Genomic DNA, 18,499 nt, shown 5'->3' with positions numbered 1-18,499 from the left:
GCATCCTTCATTCTGATTGGCTAGCGGTTGTCTGTCAAACCCATCAACCAATTAAAAAATTGGAGTTTGTTGTTACCGAGTCTTTTGGAAGAAGGTTTTTCTTCTTATTGGTCCTTCGACTGAATTCAGCCACCCAATTAACGTTCACCGCGTTGATATAGAATAATCACCAAAATATGAAATTTACTCTTTCTGTTGGTAACAGCAAATGTGTAAGATTAAATTTATGGAAGACAGATAACACATATATACACACACTTTCTAGGTAAATAATGCATTTTTTCCAAGAAAAACAACAGGATATACTTCATTTATTCAAATTTTAAAAAATGAGACAAGATGTTAGATAGCAATACATTTTTGTAGCTTGAAATTTGATCAAAGACATCCTAAGTAAATTATGTTCCCTTAATGGATTGTCAGCTAACCCATCCACAACACCTCATTCCAAACACCAGCCATCACACAGCCTGATATATGGTATACATCATTTATCAAGGCAGTCCATCATGTAATGATCAATGTCCAGTTTATCTTAATGGAGATGCTGATGGAACAGTTGTCAGCTAGAGTGTGGTATGGTAACCAAGCTGAGTATTATACTGGAGGAACTGGCATGACAGATACTTTTCCCTGTATGGTGTGTGGAGGGGGGACTGCAGTGTAGCTCATTGTTTTGTTTTGTTTTTTGCTTAACCGTTTTTGAAAATTCAGCTGACAGTGCATGTACAGCATATTAAAGGTTTGCTGATGTAGAGAGAACTTTATTGGCTAGATCACCTCACCAGACTTTTCTTTCTTAAAGCCAGTTCAGTGACTCCAAACAATGCATCCCCTAATCTTCCATCATTTCATGCATACAATACACATACACTGTGCCCATCCTTAGTTTCAAATGCTTACAGTCAGCTTATTTTATTGTCCCTGTAGGTCCATGTTTGTATGGCGTGTGAAATGAAACCCATAGCAAAATCGATCTAGCTCATTAAGTCACAAGTAATTCTTCTTTTGTCTCCAGTTTGATTAGGTAAGGCCAAGTTCCTGTATTCTAAGGCGCAACTCCAGAGAGTCCAGCAAAGGGCCAGACTGAGGATCCTGTAGGTACAAAGGCAGTTTTCTGCAACACAGACAAAGATTAGAGTCATCATTGCATAGCTAATGTATCTGTATATAGAGAAGTGATTAAACTATCTTTTTTTTTTTTTTTTTTTTTTTTTTTTTTTTGCCTGTCCCGTTTGGTTCTTTTGCCATCAGAATTATTGTCTAAAGGCGAAGAAAGATGCCCAACGGATTTTCTTTACCAAATTGACCATCCCAGCTTTGCCGTAATGGTCCATTTGATTCACCTTTTATTCTTTATTTTATTTTCACTTGCTGAATACGGGACAGACTTGACTGGGGGAAAGAAAAGGGAGAAAGAAAGAGGGGAAGAAAAACAGTTGAGAAGAGGGACGGGGGAGAAGGGCAAAAAACAAAAACCAACAGAATAAGCAGAAGAAAAAAAAAAAAAAAAAAAAAATACATATATCGATCACCTGGATCACCTGTTGAGAAAGAAAAAAGAAAACAAGCAGAAGAAAACGAGAGTAATACAATAAACCACATCACAATGATATATGGGAATATGACAGTAAATACTAAATATTAAACATTATTGTGCAGCACGCAAGATCGACAGCACAGTGTGCATCGAGGTAGGAGCCAAAAAGGGTGTAGTTTGTGTGTGTGATCACCCGTGTGTACACCTGTGAGCATGGACGCGCTTGTTTTCTTAAAAGGTTCCCTCATGTAATGATCTGCTAGAGGGTGTGGGGGGCCACTGCCCCGTCCTCCAGGGCATGAAGCAGGTATGGAGGAGATCAAAACCCCAGACATCCAGAGGCCCCCAGAACACAAGAGACCAAGGAAGACCAACAGAGGGGCAGCCGCGCCACTGTCCCAGAAAGAGCTGAGGAGAGTCCCAGATGAGGGGTCACCCAGCAGCCACGGAGCAGAAGCCAGGGGGGGCTGCAGTGACGTGCCCGTGAGCTCCGCCGGCAGCCAGCTGTGCCTGAGTGACCGAGCCCCAGGCCGAGAGGCCGGGGGCACCCCACCTCCGAAGTGGCCCAAGCGAGCCCCAGGCTCCAGGCCCCGATAAGCAGCCGCCAAGGAGTGAGCCGGTGTGTACCCGGACGCCCACCCCCGGACACAAAGAACCACCAACGCACCGACGTCTGAGGGAGTCCGCCCCCGGCAGGGGAAGTGGTGGGGGGAGATAGGCCTCCAAACCTTGGAGGGCCTGAGCTGTCCTCAGAGAGGTGGCATCTGATACCCAACCTGACATACAGACACAGACATACAGGCACACACAGATACAAACATCCATTCCCACCCTCATGCTCTCTGTGATTAAACTATCAATCCTAGGGAAAGAGGCAGGGAAGACCCTGGTCAGGTAAGACAACCTTCCATGTAGTTTCATCACAAATTAACATAACATGTGTGTCTGTGGGAGGAAGCCAGAATACCCAGAGAGAGAGCCTGCAAACTGTCAGCTTGTATTTTGTGAGGTGACAGTGCTGACCTCTGATAACCACTGGAATAACATCCTGGTCGGGTGTTAGTATGTTAAACTCCTGCTTGACAATCCAGCTAAATCAAATTCCACTTTGTGTCTGTAATTAGAAATTATCTCAAATCCCTTTTGAATGCTTGTTCTTGTTTACATGCAATTTCCAACAAAAAACAACAAGAGTGAGAACAAACAAATTGTCACCTTGTGACTGACTGTCAACCAACAACAATGAAGTTGCTGTTTCATTCATGCTCTATTAAGCCATAAGATGTAATCACTTAATTTTAATTCATCTTTAAGCTTTCTAAGCCACCTTATTTGTCTCCAACTTTTTTTAGCAATAAGCTACAGACCAACACCGGAAGGAGTGTCAATCCCTGTGCAATTTATTGAGAAACTGCACTGTATAGTTACAGCATGAATTCCTGATTTATTCAGCTCATCCTTGACTAAATGTTTGTGTCTAAGTTGAAGAAATCTCCTCAAGGCATTTGAGAGAAATTGCTTTCATGAGAATGGAAGGAATATACAAAACAGCCAGAAAACATTTGCACATGGTGAGAGAAATTGACTGAACCACAGAGGACTGGCGATGGCAATGTTAAGGCTAACTCTTTAATACACATTTGACCTTATATTACCTGGTAACATTTTTTGTGTATACTAGCAACAAAAAAACGGCACAGCAGTATTTTGGACACATCTGAAACTGCGCTGTAGAGAAGGTTATCGAACAAACTGTGATCCACCACGGATAATCCTGACCACCCCTGCAGAATTTACAGGACATGCAGCTGAAAACCTTCTCCAAACAGGCTAATTTAGCTCCTCGCCATAAACACAGATAAAGGAAATCTTTAAAGCTCATCCAGTATCTCTAGATCACAATACATCTGACTAGCTGATTTAACCGTCCACCATATTTTACACTGTCTGACATTTGATGTGCTTACTACATTTATTACACCATTACTGGTTCATTTTATTTTATTGATTTTGAGCCCTTTTATTATTGTGTGGTGCAATTGTGTGATGTTGTATTATTATTGTTGTTATAATAAACATTTTACATTTGTACTGTATTTAAATTTCTTTCAGTTATATTTTTACCTACCGAGTTTCTTTTTTCTCTTTCTCTTTATTTAACTTTCTATCATTTCTACCTTAATGCATTATTCAGATTTTCTTGAAATACTGAAGGCTGTTGTAACTCAGAAATTTCCCAACTTATGGGATATATAAAGCACATCTAATGCTTTATAAATATTGCTGTGAATAGGAGTTAAAAGATGTCCACATCTATTGAAATTAATGTTGAAATGATTCTGCTATCGAGTTGTGCACTAGCCTGGAAATCTATGTGGTTGCAGCAATCTGACAGCAGAAGGGTTATTAACATTATGAAAATTCACTGAATGCAAATTGAGGAAAAGCTTTGAATGTGACTTTATCAAAAGACTGAAACAGTGGCACTGGTATAGCTACACATTATACTGTGGTACTGAGAAACCTGCAAAATAAAAAAATGCATGAATTGTATAAACGTGCCAAATTCCAAGGTGTCAGTGACTGTCAGTAGATGCAGCTAAGATATCAGTATGAGCGGCCAGTATGACATCCTTCCTGGATAAAAACATCAATGACCTCGTTTTAAGAAAGAAAAAAAAATTCTAGGTGACATCCTTTTCGAGCTGTTGTGTTCACAAGATATTCAGAAAACTTGACCTCTGACCTTGAACTTATCATGCTCCCCAACTGTGTCCCGGAAGAGAAGATATTTGATCACCATAGGATCAAATATCTTCTACAGTATGACGTACAGCAGTTAACATTATAAACTTCAAATGTAGTGACGGCATTTAACAATACAAGAATGAAAGCCTTACTCCACTGAGGTTTGAGTCGTGAGGCTCCAGGTCTTTTCCCAGAAAGCTGCTGCCTCGTGCTTCCTGCCAAGCCTCCATAGCACCTCACCGCACCACAGCCCAGCTCCTGTATAATCTGAGACAACACATACAGCACAACAACATGTTATAGCACAATACCAAGTAAATCAAATCCACACTCAATACAATCCTGTGGTCTACAGCGTTATTGGATGACCCTCCCCTTTTTGTCTCTGCAGGGTTTCCTCCTGCAGAGGACAGTAGTGGAGAGGGTCATTGGGATAATTGGTTTACACCTGTGTAGCATATTCCACATGGTTTAAGCAGGCCTGAGCTCCTAGGAATGACACCTCCAGATTTTGTCTGTTTCCTCTTTCACACCGATGCCAACATCAGCACATACATGTGATGCTCATCCGTGCATCCATGTCATGACTGATACTTCTGACTCCTCATACCTCATGTTTATTAGTTTTCTTTATGGTAAATAAAACAATGGTAAGCAATACAACCTGTCTTGTGTCCCCTATTTGTCACTGAGTGTGGGCCAATAGTGAAGAACAATGTGATAAATGTTACATATAAGAAAAAAAGTATTATATACACTGATGTATAAAATTAGGAGTCTATGACTCAACTTATTTTCTCTTTGTATGACCAGCTAGCTACAATGACAGAGTACTGCTGTTATATCAAATGTCAGAAATAGCTTCAACTTCTGCTATTCACAGGATTAAGTTACAGCTGTGGCGTGTATACCTGGGAAGGCCTGCAGGCTGAGCTGGAGGTCCCTCAGCGCCTCTCTCAGCTGGTCCATCTGGGTGAAGCTGATACCCCTCCATGCTAATGAAAGCCCCTTCATTCTTTGCAGGGCACAGAGATCTTTCCCATGCTTAACATTCACATCTGCAGCAGGGATCTGTGGTTGGAAATCTGTAATCGACCATAAAATACAGAAAATAACAGAAAGACAGGGAAAAAAAGGCAAAAGTTACCCAAGTATTTATAAACTCATTAAGGTACTCACCTCTGTTTTTTAAGTGCACCTTCACCAGCAGGTTGATGCACCTGTAATACAGAATGCAGTGTTTTGTTTTAATAACCAAATTACACAGAAACAAATAAAATCACTCTCATCTCTCACACCTCGTGTAATGAGTCACAGCTTGTTTCCAGTCCTTCAAGTGAGCATGGCAGTGACCCTGGAGGAGGTAGGCAGCTGCGGCCCAGAGGAGCATCGCAACCTTATCTTCACCCTCCACACTCAGACCCCTCGCGTCTCCTCCAATTCCTTCGTCTGGCTCTTCCAACACCACTTTCTTTGGTACCAGCTCCAGTGTCGTGCTGATGACTTCATTGCAGAGCGCCATACAATCTGCAGGACGCCGGGTAAAGAGCAAGGCAGCGCCAGCCTCCAGGTAAAGCTCCGGCATCCTGGGAAGGACAGAAACCTCAGCATCTACCTGAGGCAAACAAATACATGTCACTGAACCCATTAAGGAGAATTGAATTGTGGTTTTGTTTGTTATTATTTTCACTCTTACTGCATGTTGATCCTCTGAGTGAAGAGCAGCCAGCAGATCCAGATAATGTTCAACACCCTCAGTAACCCTGCAGAAACATCAGCAACACTCCACTGTTAATACAAGTATACTTTTCTCTTCCTCTCTATTGGCATTTTCTGTGTTGGAGTAGAGGTCAGCTAGCATCCCTGCTGCTCTTCTTACCTGCCACTGAGCACACACTTGAGGGCAAGGCTGTAAAGGACACTTGGGGCAGAGGGGACTGAAAGCAGCCTGCTTAGTGAATGGCTACTGAGGAGTAAGGACGGAGAGAGGGGATGGATACCTCCCAAAACGGGCTCTGTAGCAGGGGGCAACATCAAAGTCTGTGGGAAAAGATAGGTCTGATGTTTGATGCAGGCCTGAATTTAACTGAAAATATGTCAGTGATCAAAATAAACTTATTTATCTTCATCTGTGAGGCTTCTAACTTAAAAATATATGTACATGCAGGGATTACCGGCATCCTTTCTCTTGTCTGCATGTATGGGCTGTATATGGAGAGTGTATGTGCATCACTCACTGAGTGCAGTAGGCGAAGAGCCTGTATCTCAGCCTGTGTGTTTCCCAGCTGTCTATAGATGAGCATGCTTCGGTACAGAGCACACACACAACGGGAGTCTGTCTCGAGTGCCCTCTTGTAACACTGCAGTGCCATCTGTGGGCGGTTCTAGAGACAATCGGAAAGACAAACACTCTAAGTTCAGACAACTGCTTAAAGGCTGCTCTCTTGTTTATATGATTACAGTGCATGTGTATACCATATGAGCGAGGCAGGAGCCTGAAAGAAGGTGTGTATATGCCACTAGAGCCCTGGTAGCTGGCAGGGCAGAAGCCGCCTGTAGATCAGACAATGCTTCTGAACTCGGACCCTCATTCAGCTTTTCTGCACCTTTTTAAAACATGTGGAGTCACACAGAGGAAGTCTATGAATACATCACAGTCATATTTCACCATGATCAGTGTTCATAGCTGTCGCTAGTGTAAAAAGACACATTAGCAACACACAAACATTTAAACATGTCACAAATACTGATTTTGGAAGCATGTAATAATAGTTTGCTGACAAGGGATCACCAAGGTGAAATGTTAATTTGCAAAGCAGAGAACAGAAATCTGCACTATGACTTATCCCTTATTAAATATGGTAGCATGAGCAGAAACAGCTATAACCGAGCCTCAAAAATACATTGCTAAAAAGCATGAATGTAGCCAACCTTGAGCAATGGAAGTGCAGATCTGTAATAATTCAGTAAGCCTTTTCAGTTCCATCACCAACAGAGGACTCTTTGACAACCTTCCTTTTGCCTCGCTTGGACTGCCATCCCCAACTCCATCACATACTAGCTCACAAAGAGAAGACATCTGCTCCTGCATGACATGAAAAAATACAATAACTGAATCATTTTAAACAAGAACAAAAACAAATCAAAGATCAAACTTCCATCTCGACTCGACAGATGGGGACTGCACACAGGTCTTTAAATGCTCATCCACTGTGGAGTACCATCAATGTAGTTTGTATTACATGCAGTGACAGAAAACACTGGGATAGCATGAATCCAACAAATAACTGTGGGAAAATTGTTTCTACCAACTCTGTGTCAGGTGACTTAATTTCTACAAGGTAACAAAGAACAGCCATGAAATTTGAGTCAAAATCAGCACAGTGATTTTTCCCATAAAAAGCAGTTAAACATGCATCGCATGGGGCTAAAGGAATGGTTTTCAATGCATAGATCCTACAGTTTGTTTAAAACTAAAAAGAAAGTAGAAAGGTGTGGACATAACCTAAAAATCATCTTACTTGTAATTCCCATATATTTTCTAGCTGGCATTTGGCCAGCCATAGTGCCCACTGCAGACAGAGGAGGTACAAAACATGAGGATGCAAAGCTGTGTTTCCCGCTGATTTAAGCCCTGCTCTCCACAGCACAAGCGGATCAGAAGTATCAGCGTTATTTCCTGTCACCTGTAACACTGTAAAGAACAATGGCAGGCTGTAAAATTCACACTTGAGAATCTCTGAACTTACAAAAATTTGGATTTGTGGCATTAGTTCCTGAATCCTGAATCATGGCAATTTTTCCACATAGAGGCCTACCTCGCTCAGTGGCTTCTTTGAGGAGCAGCTCAGCTTCTGAAAACTGAGACTGAGCAGTAAAGCATACACACGTATTGCACACCACTGCCAACTCCAGCTGGGAGTGATCTACATGAGGAGGGATACCTGCGGAGGAGAGACGCGTAGAAAGAAGCTGCATTAAGGTAAATTATACGGTGTCATGATTTCCTTTTTCAAATATATATTTGTCACACTTGCATGTTTCAGATCATTAAACTAATTTCAATATTAGACAAAGATAAACTGAGTAAATCAGAATTTTTTTTTTTACTAAACCTTCAAAAAGTTCAACCTTTCATTTAATCAGCCTACAAAATATTCTCCTGTCTTGGGGATCGAGAAGTCTTTGTGTTTGAGCAGTGGTTTTCTCCTTGAACTCTCCTATGGATGCCATTGTTGCCCAGTCTCTTTCTTATTATTGAATCATCAACTCTGACCTTAACTGAGACATATGAAGTCTGCAGTTCTTTAATGTTGTTCTGGGGTATTTTCTGACCTCCTGGATGAGTCGTCACTGCACTCTTGGAGTAATTTTGGCCTCCTGGTCACTCCTGAGAAGTTTCCCCACTGTTCCAAGTTTTTCTCCATTTGTGTATGATGGCTCTTACTGTGGTTCACTGGAATCCTAAAGCCTTAGGAAATTGCTTTGTAGCCCTTTCTGGACTGAAGGATGTCAGTGAATTTGTTTCTCGGGTGGTTCTTTGGGTCGTGGCATGATGTGTTGCTTTTTGAGAACTTTTCACTTTGTCAGACCGTTTTAATTTAAGAGATTTCTTGATTCAGCTGGTCTGGCAGTAATCAGACCTGGGTGTGGCTAGTGAACCTGACCTCAGCTTTCCGAGGTGGGTAGGTTTGGATAGCTTTTAATGAATAGCTCTTAATAAATTAACTAATCGTTTACATTTAAAAAATGCTTTTTGTATTTACTCAAATTATCTGCGTCTAATATTAACATTTGTGATGATTTGAAACATAAAATGTGACAAATAAATCACATAGTACCTTGGATTTTCCTCAAAAGTTTGTGAAATTCAGAGGAACACCACCTCAGGCTGGACTGGCTGTGGTCTCGGCTCACAGCACCTCCAGCTGCCTCCTGCTGCTGAAACAGTCAAGTGAAAGCAAAATGACACCATGATCAGGATGTACCACAGTGTTGGATACATTTATGTCAGACACCTTCATGAGAGTATTTTTGAGCGCCCTTCACATTGCAAACTACCATCATGAGGGATACCCCTTACTCCTTTCTTATGTTTGGTATAAGTGGCTTTGTGTAACTTAACGCTGTTCTACATCTCCAATAATAATCCAAAACAATATCATAAAGAAGACTTCATGACTTTTTCTCCAGGTAGAGTATTTTACATAATTGTATGTGTTATACAATACGCAAACCTCTTCTATTTCTGTATTATGTTACGGTAGGGAGGCTAATATACAATCATTAAAGAAAAAGACAACACAGAAGGACTTCAGTCTGTCAGGAGAAAAACTGGCTCTGTTTTACATTTTAGCACATGAATTAAACTATGCGTTTTTAGTCATCTAATCCATTCGCAGTTACAGTTTTATTTGATGTTAGTATTGCTAATTAATCGCAGAGCTGTGATTAAATGTAGACCTGCTAGCCGGCCTTACCCACCTTGCACTTATTTACCAACTCGTTGTTCTCCTGACTCCACTTCTCGAGTAAAGAGGTCGGCTGATACATTTTAACCACACATCACATCGGTGTTTGGTGAAAAAGCTGGAGGGGTTTCGTTTGAACTTTCCCTCGTTTGTCAAAGAGAAGCGAGCAACACAGGAAATAAAACGTTACAGGCTGAGTGGCAGCGGGGCTCTGCTGCCCCCTGTGGACACATGTGGGGTCGACACCGGCATTCTGCTGACTGACCAGCAGGTGGTGCTGTGACGGAGTCAAGTTTAGATGCTTTCTAGAAAGTTCAATCTCTGGGTCTGGCAGAGCCATGATCAAGCCGTGAGCTACTTCTCTATGGTCAGTAAATTTCCACAGTTACAAAGCTATTTTTTATTATCTGCATGACTGCTGTGTAGTTCTGAAAAAAAGCATCAGCCTCGGTTACATGCATAAACACTATCTAAAACCTTAATTGAATTACAGCTGATTCATCCGTTAGACTTCCGGACTACCATTTTTCTGGATGTCATTCCCAAGGTGACTGCCTGTTTTGTCCCCCAGTTCCAGTCACACCCTGTCATCCCTCCTTCAGTGCATCCACTTGTTCCCTGACGACTGTGTTCTTCGTTGTCTGCCTTCCAACACAGCTCTTCTGTTCTCTGATAGTCTCAAATCACTGAAATGTCTAAATATACCCCTCTGAAACAAGGGAAACTCCACAGCCTAAACTCAGTGCACCTGCAAATGCAAGATATCATTCCTCTGGGACAGGTTTCACTTTTTTCTGACATTTTCCTCTGCATCGATTCTGCTATTTTCCATCTCTGTATCTATCTCACTCTGCTGCTGTCTGCCCATCCATTGCTTCAAGGACAAGGCCGCTACATGGCAACATCCTTTGTGCTCTTCTATCAAAAGCCTTTGCAGTGGCAGTCATTAAGCTTTCAGCTATATTGAAAAATGTGACTGATTAATTCACCTATGACAGCACCGGAGAGAGGATTATGTTTATTCTGAGAAGCAAAAGCAGCAGACAGACTGCAGGTGACCTGTTATTTGGAGGTCATATTCCAAGCAATATATCTTAGTTTGGCTGTTACAAGATTTTTGGTTTTAAGTAACAGATACTCGTGCTTTCAGGCCAGACTGTTTTGAGTTACTGCAATAACTGCTGATAAACCTCAGATCTGGCCTGCTGCTTATATTTCATGTGCACTTACATTTTGACATGTGCTACAGAAAGTGCCTTTCACAGCAGAATCCTGTCATCTCTGTTGCATTATCCTCATCTATAAAACATGCAGCCAGTGGATGGAGGGGCTGTGACGCATGTAATTCCTATGCTGGAGAACCCCCACCCCCACCATCCCACCCCAAACGTGTGAGACGTGATGCAAAGCACACGGAACTTTGCGTGTTTCATTACAAATGTAACACATCTGCTATAGAGCACTTAAGTGTCACACACCCATGGGTGTCACTGAGCTGATGACATTAATGTTACAATAACAAAGAATGGCTGAAAATTAGAAATCACTGCTGTCTGCTAAATGGTGGATTCTTCCAAATATTTGTTCATATTAAAGGCGAGGCCTACAGTTTCCCTTTAAGGTAGAATAAACTCACTCACCCTGAGTGATCAATAGGTGCTGTATGTGCTCTTCAGAACTGCTCCTCTTCTCAGAGCAGACATCTCTTTAGATCAGCAGAGACAGCTGTTTGGGGTTTCTGTGAATGCTGTATCAGTGTAACTCATGCTGCTGTTTTTGGTTTCTGTGTCATTTGTGTGCATCACACGCTCAACCTGCAATCAGATTCTGCACATGTTAAAATTGCTCTCTCAAAAAGAAGCAGAAACTAAGTGATGGGAAGCTGCTTTCTGAAAAGGGGAAAGAAGGAAATACTATTTGTGTGTATGCCTGTACTAAAAGAAGGAGTCTGTCAATGGCCCAGCAGTTGAGTTGAGTCCCAGGGGGTATGGCTGTGGATCTGCAAACTCACACTGCAGCAGTGAAGCTACAGAGAGCATCAGCAGAACACAGTGGACACCCACACAATCAGTCACAGATGGAAATGAGAAAATTTGCTAAAATCATTTACTGTTTGTTACATTTTAAAGTGGTATTTATTATTAAGGTGAGTTGTCCCTATTAAAGAAACATATTAGAAAGAAGGTCCACCAGGACTTTAGCCACATGTATGCCCATAGTATTCCCATGTGTTTTTTAATATATATTTTTTAAAACTGTGTAAAGAAACACAGAAGCAGGCATTTGTGAATATGGTTAAAATTATTTATATTACAATCTTGTTTTGAAACATCGCCTAGATATTTCCAGGTGCAGTTTTGGATGCTTAAAAAACATATCGCATGTTATCGTCCCAATATTTAGGATTGTTCCGTCAGTAAAGTATCCCCTCATCAACACCTCTAATTCCTTCAAAATACATACTTATCATCAGGATCCTACACTAGCGGGAGCGAGTATCGTCTTGCCATTCCTGCGCGGCCGGTAGTTTTCTGAGGAAAAGGTATCTCTTTAAAAACGAGCGTGTCTTGGTGCTGACTACTGTCTTTTCCCTCCCTCCTATAAAAGCTGATCGCTTTCCCTCCTACTGCAGTCAGTTCTCACCGGCCCAGCCAACATGAGTTTCACGGTAGAGCATCACTTCATGGGCCCGAGCTCGTACCGCAAGGCTCGGCCCGCCTCCGTGTCCTCCAGCGGCTTTCACTCCCAGCGCCGTCGCCTCACCTACAGCCAGCCATCCTCAATCGACAGCTTGGAGACCTTTAACGGCGACATGACTCGGAAGAGCGAGAAAGAGATCCTGCAAGCTCTGAACGACCGGTTCGCCGGCTACATCGACAAGGTGCGCAACCTGGAGATGCACAACCGCAACCTGGAGGCGGAAGCGGCGGCGCTGCGGCAGAACCAAGCCGGGCGCGCCTCGGTCGGGGAGCACTACGAGAGGGAACTGGGTGACCTCAGGGGTCTCCTGCAGCAGCTGACCGGGGAGAAGGCCCGCGCGGCAGTAGAGCACGAGCACTTGGAAGAGGACATCCAGCACCTGCGGGTCAGGCTGGAGGATGAAGCGCGGAACAGGGAAGAGTTGGAGGCTGCCGCTCGCGCTATGAAAAAGTACGTCGACGAGTGCCGGCTGGTACGCCTGGAGCTAGACAAGAAGCTCCGTGCGCTGGAAGAGGAGGCCGCTTTTCTTAAGAAGAACCACGAGGAAGAAGTGGCGGAGCTCTTGGAGCAGATTCAGAGCGCGCAGGTGAGCTTCGACATGCGGGACACCCTGAAGGCGGACGTCACCACCGCACTGCGAGAGATCCGCTCGCAGCTGGACAGTCACGCATCCAAGACCTCAGTGCACGCCGAGGAGTGGTTCAAAGGTGAGTCCGATCAAAAAAGAGGCGGAAAGTTTATTGAAACGATCAAAAGTCTCCGTGCGTAAAGTCATGTTTGTCCGCTGTCCGTGGTGCTGAAGTGTGCCTCATGGATCCACATCGGGATTTATTTGAGGCGTCTCCGACTGTTACGTTGGAATGTTGGTTGATAACATTTATTAATCTATTACATCGAAAATTTTACAGGTTAAATTACAAGTGACGAATTACGCCAAAGAAGCAAGATAACCAGTTTGGAAATGCGCAAATACATAAAATAAAATTAATCACTTAAATAATATCAATCTTAGTTGGTGCCCTTTTCTATGACTGCGCAGTTGCGGCATAGTGACCTTTTAAAAAAATATTTAAAAAAATTAAAGGCCAGCACTGCAGAGGTGAGGTGGCACACAGAGAAGAGACTACGATTAATTTGCACTCTTGCCGGCTAACAGTGGGTGTTCACTGCGTGTTTCTCTTTTTGCTGTGCTGATGGATCTGACCCTGGACTTAGAAGTAGAAAAGTACCTTTCAAGGTCGCGGCGGGCTGATAATGTTTCATCAGTCGGTCCTGCTTTTTACAGCCATCTGATGTGATTAATAAAAGCACCTGGACGTAGATCTGATGCCTAGAATTACTAGCAAAGCAATAAGTGAGACACGATCTTACAGCCACTGTGAGCAGCACTTAGACACAGCGCTTCTGACTTTTATGGTGCTACATAAACACACTGCTGACAACTTTGAAGGCCCAGAAGGGTTTCCTGCGCATTGTAGTTTTGGGTATGTCAAAGGACATATTGGTCTATACCCAATCCCTCTCAGTAGGTGTACGTTTTGACCTGGTACAGCTAGTAAAAGGTACAAACAAATTGACCTTCTCTGAGTCCAGCTGACTGCAGCAGTGGTTTATTCATGCTTGGATGCGGGAGGGAGCTGAGTCAGACTATTGACTGGCAGCTGGACAGTGTCAAGGTTACAGAGGCTCTTTGTAGTGACTGTCTGTTCTCTAAAGCAGGACTGGTTAAATATTTTCAGTTTAAAAAAAGGCCCACGTCTTTAGACTCAAAATGTTCCCCTTTCTTTTAAAAGTATGCATATGTGTCATGTTTCAGGCAATTATCTTAATTAAAAGTGATTTCTAAACATGTTATGTACTTTTTAAAATTCTTTTTTTTCCACAGTGCGCATGGAGCATCTGTCCGAGGCTGCTCGGTCTAACCAGGATGCAATCCGTGGAACCCAGGAAGAGATTGCAGAATACCGCCGCCAGCTCCAGAGCCGCACCATTGAGCTGGAGACTCTTCGAGGAACCAAGGAGTCACTGGAGAGGCAGCGTATAGAGAGTGAAGACAGACACCAAGACGACCTCAACTCACTACAGGCAAGGAATCAGCACAGACATGCAGAAAAAGCAGAAATGCACCAATACTGCAAATCTCTTTTCAGACACTTGATGAATGATATGTGACCAGAGAGGATGTTTACGTTTGTTTTGCAGGAAACCATCAATCAGCTTGACAACGAGTTAAAAACTACAAAATGGGAGATGGCTAGCCAGCTAAAAGATTACCAGGAGCTTCTGAATGTGAAGATGGCTCTGGATATCGAAATTGCTGCTTACAGGTTAGTTGGGATCTAAAAAATGTAACTTTAAATTGGTTTCTTTATGCTAAAAGTGATTAACATTTTCATTTTCTGTGTTCTTGTCTTCCAAACAGGAAACTACTGGAGGGAGAGGAGAATCGCTTTGTGTCAGGTGGAGGCCCATACTCCTACCTGGAAAGCAGAATCTCTGCCCACTTGAAAGTAAAAGGAGAAGAGATCTCTGATACAGTCATTGTAGAGGAACAGACAGATGAAACACAGGTGACGGAGGTGACAGAGGAAGCAGATGAAGATGAGGAAGAAAAGAAAGAAGAAGATGAAGAAGAAGCAGAGGAAGGAGAGGGTGAAGAAACCAAAGAAGAAGAGGGTGAAGAAGAAGGTGAGAAAAAAGGAGATGAGAAGCAGGAAGGAGAGGGAGAGGAAGAAAAAGAGGAGGAAAAGGAAGAAGAGGGAGAGGAAGAGGAGAAAGGAGAGGAAGAAAAGGCAGGTGAAGAAGAAGAAAAGTCCAAATCTCCAGAAAAAGCTGCTTCCCCTCCTTCAAAATCTCCTCAATCTAAATCTCCTACTGTCAAATCACCAGAATCTAAATCGCCACAAAAATCACCAGAAGCCAAATCCCCAGCAGCCAAATCCCCAATGCCCAAATCACCTGCCAAGTCCCCTGCAGCCAAGTCTCCTGCAGGAGATGAGTCAAAGTCACCCGTGTCCAAATCCCCACCCAGCAAATCTCCTGAGTCCAAATCTCCTCCTCCCAAGAGCCCTGAACCAAAGTCTCCAGAGAAGGCCAAACCATTTTCTGCCAAAGACACCCCTAAAAAGGAGGAAAAAGAGGAGAAAAAAGAGAAGCCTCAGCCTGTCAAAGAGGAAAAGAAGGAGAAAGAGCAGCCTGTGAAGGAGGAGAAGAAGCAGGAACCCAAAGAGAAAGAGCCAGAGAAGGTGGACAAACCTGAAACAAAGAAAGAAAGCAAAGAAGAGGAAACACCAAAAAAGGAAGAGGCTTCAAAACCTGTAACTCCCAGCAAGCCTGCTGAGGACAAGCCAGCCCCCAAGTCTGAGGCTAAAGAGAGTACTCCCCCTGCCAAGGAGGAGGAGAAGCCCTCTGCTCCTAAATCAGAGAAGGCCGAACCTGAGGCAAAGCCAGCTGCTAAAGCAGAGCCTGAGAAAACAGAGAGCAAGAAGGAGGAGAAGAAGCCAGAGGAGAAGAAACCAGAGGAGAGAAAAACAGAGGAGAAGAAGCCAGAGGAGAAGCCTAAAGCAGAGCCTGAGAAAAAGGATAGCAAGAAAGAGGAGAAGAAGCCAGAGGAGAAAAAGGAGGCTAGTAAAGAACAGAGTAAAGAGGTGAAGGAAGGAGCAAAGACGGAGAAGGCTGAGAAATCTTCTGGCACTGAGTCAAAGGAAAGCAAGGAGGAGAAACCCAAGAAGTAAGACAAAAATGCTGCATTTCAGGGCTAGAGGAGGAGATGCCAAAGATCTGTGATGGAGGTGAGGTGAGGAAAGGGCAAAAAGTGACTGAAGAGAAAGAGAAGCTGGATGTACCCAGCAGTTCAGATGGGCAAAATGCCCAAAACCAAGCAGGTAACAGTATGTAAGCAATAGTGATTTCTGTAGCAAATACCCCCCCCCCCCCCGCTCCCTACGTATGGCCATTATATGCCCCTGATGCTTCTGATGTATGACTGTAGTGAATACAGAATGCTCTTAAACTCTTTATCAGAATGTGACAACTGCCCTTAATCAATATCAAGTGCATTTAAACAGGATTCCAGCTGATGGGGGCAGGAGGACCCTGCTGCACCTACGCAAGCCTTCAAGGGTAGAGATGTCAAACCAATGTCTAGCTAAAGATTGTCACAGATATTGAATATGAAAACTTATATTTAGGGAAATACAAATGTTATATTTACAAATGAATAAATAAGGAAGACTTGAATTTTGCTTGTTGTGCACCTTAATGCAGCTTCTCCTTACAGGTGAACTGGAGTGTCTCACTCTTCTAGTCTGCAGTGTTAGGACAATGATGACTGTGCTCTGTATAAACTGCTGAGAATATGCAATATGAAACACAAAAATAAAGAATGAAAAATGAAGCACACAAGGCTTGGCAGGCTTTTCTTCATGTATGCAGAAATCCGCAGCTCATTAAAGTGAAGATTAATAAAGTGTCGAGAGAAAATCTACAAAGTGCGATGCCAAAAGGTAAACGCTGCGAGTTATTGCACTGCATTGCGGCTGTGGAGAGGGGGAGCTGTACCCACTCTCCACAGCTGCTGCACCCTTCCTCACGTCCCACAGACCGCGTTCATGTATAAATCAAGAGCAGTGTCGCCGGCTCGCACAGACTCTCTCTCTCTTATTTCCAAGGCCTGTCTCATTACAAACAGGAGCAGAGGACCCACATTTATCTTAGGATTGTTAATTAAAAATCACCAGAATGATCAAATTGTCCTACAGGCACAGCCATAAAATTAAACAGAGCTTTTGCTTTGAAACGTATAAATTAATAAGAAATGCAAATCCTCCTCTGTCACTTGTGGTTTGGTAATATTTTGAAATATTCAGAGATTTCTTTTGTTTCACAGAAAAAAAAAATGTGTGGTTACTTTTAATAGGATTTCCTAATGAGTGCTGGTGAAAAAGACATTCATTACCATCCTACTGAAAAGCAGGTAACTGTTAGATTTGTGCCATCACCAAAAGCTTCTCTTTCTTGGTGAAACACTGACATTGGACACACTTTGGCTGACATTGTGAGGCTCTCTCTCCTGGCACGACTGCATCCCCCTGTAATCCAATTTCACTGCATCTAATAGATGGCTGTGTATTAATGAGATCAGTGTCATTAAAAAACAGAGTCGAAAGACTGAGATTACTTTGACTGCTGTCACTGTGCTGTGACTGCCATCTGTTGACTGTTTTATTGATGATTGTGTACTCTGTAAAGTTTATTTTTTTCCAAAACATTTACATCATTGCTAAACGTGACTGCTCTCGGTGCAAACTGAACAAAAGTGAACCAATATAAGATCCATCAATTTTAACTGCTCGTCCTCTTTGGGGTTGCAGAGCCTATCCCAGCTGTCACAAGGTGGGAGAGGAACATCCTGGATAGTTTGCCAGTCTCTCACAGGGTGAACAGAGATACACATTCACACCTACGGCCCATTTAGAATCACAAGTTAACCTAACGTGCATGTCTTTGGCCTGTTGGATGAAACTGGAGTACAGGGGGAACATGCACACTCCACACAGTGGCTGGGTGGTGCGTTCATACCCAGTGAGGTCACAGTGCAAACCAATCCACCATGACACACTGGAAAACACTTCAGTATTTACATTTCATCATGGACGATCACTCACAACTTTGTACTGGTTAGCGGTGACTCTTAACTCCAAATGGGGATAAGTTGGCTCAACAATATGCTTGTAAGATGCTCCCATGTCTTTGCACAGCCAACAGACACTCATCTGTTGGGCTTCATGTTTGTGCCACTGGTAAGCTTTACAGTATTCTCAATCTATTGATTCATTTTGTACCATTTACCAATCTCATCTCAACCATTAGCATTTACTGCCAATTTTCCAATAAGTAATGCTTCCTTTCTCTTGTGATTACAGGCATCTATTTCCATGCATCTGTGCAGCATTGAATTCCTAGATTCGATTACCTGCTGCTGGATCTTTGCGGCAACACACAAGAGCAAAGGAGAGAGATTCTTCTATAAAGCTAAAGC

At 43.0% G+C, this 18,499-nt stretch overlaps 2 protein-coding genes across 5 annotated transcripts; one reads left to right on the top strand and one right to left on the bottom strand.

Moving 5' to 3' along the window:
- Nucleotides 1-641: 641 nt before the first annotated feature.
- fancg (FA complementation group G) lies at nt 642-10,011 on the bottom strand. 3 transcript variants are annotated; one of them, XM_085179742.1, is made up of 14 exons: nt 9,773-10,011; nt 9,130-9,229; nt 8,107-8,232; nt 7,810-7,982; nt 7,220-7,373; nt 6,764-6,894; nt 6,526-6,672; nt 6,168-6,328; nt 5,985-6,051; nt 5,587-5,903; nt 5,468-5,508; nt 5,200-5,373; nt 4,441-4,555; nt 642-1,117 (listed from the first exon to the last, which is right to left on the bottom strand). In XM_085179742.1, exons 1-14 carry the CDS (start codon nt 9,839-9,841, stop codon nt 1,024-1,026), a joined length of 1,869 nt encoding a protein of 622 aa, XP_085035868.1. In that variant the 5' UTR covers nt 9,842-10,011; the 3' UTR covers nt 642-1,023. The 3 variants fall into 3 exon arrangements, with proteins under 3 accessions (XP_085035868.1, XP_085035869.1, XP_085035867.1); XM_085179743.1 differs by having other exon boundaries at nt 9,130-9,226; XM_085179741.1 differs by having other exon boundaries at nt 5,587-6,051; nt 9,130-9,226.
- A 57-nt stretch (nt 10,012-10,068) lies between these two features.
- On the top strand, nt 10,069-16,864 carry LOC146506866 (uncharacterized). 2 transcript variants are annotated; one of them, XM_085179739.1, is made up of 5 exons: nt 10,069-10,126; nt 12,367-13,166; nt 14,345-14,544; nt 14,662-14,786; nt 14,882-16,864. In XM_085179739.1, the coding sequence occupies exons 2-5, from the start codon at nt 12,416-12,418 to the stop codon at nt 16,191-16,193; spliced, it is 2,388 nt and encodes a 795-aa protein (XP_085035865.1). In that variant the 5' UTR covers nt 10,069-10,126; nt 12,367-12,415; the 3' UTR covers nt 16,194-16,864. The 2 variants fall into 2 exon arrangements, with proteins under 2 accessions (XP_085035865.1, XP_085035863.1); XM_085179737.1 differs by lacking the exon at nt 10,069-10,126 and having other exon boundaries at nt 12,277-13,166.
- Nucleotides 16,865-18,499: the final 1,635 nt, after the last annotated feature.

Source organism: Neolamprologus multifasciatus, chromosome 12 (genome assembly GCF_963576455.1).
Source record: "Neolamprologus multifasciatus chromosome 12, fNeoMul1.2, whole genome shotgun sequence".
NCBI classification, from domain to species: Eukaryota; Metazoa; Chordata; class Actinopteri; order Cichliformes; family Cichlidae; genus Neolamprologus; species Neolamprologus multifasciatus.
This window is presented reverse-complemented; position numbering and strand designations above follow the sequence as displayed.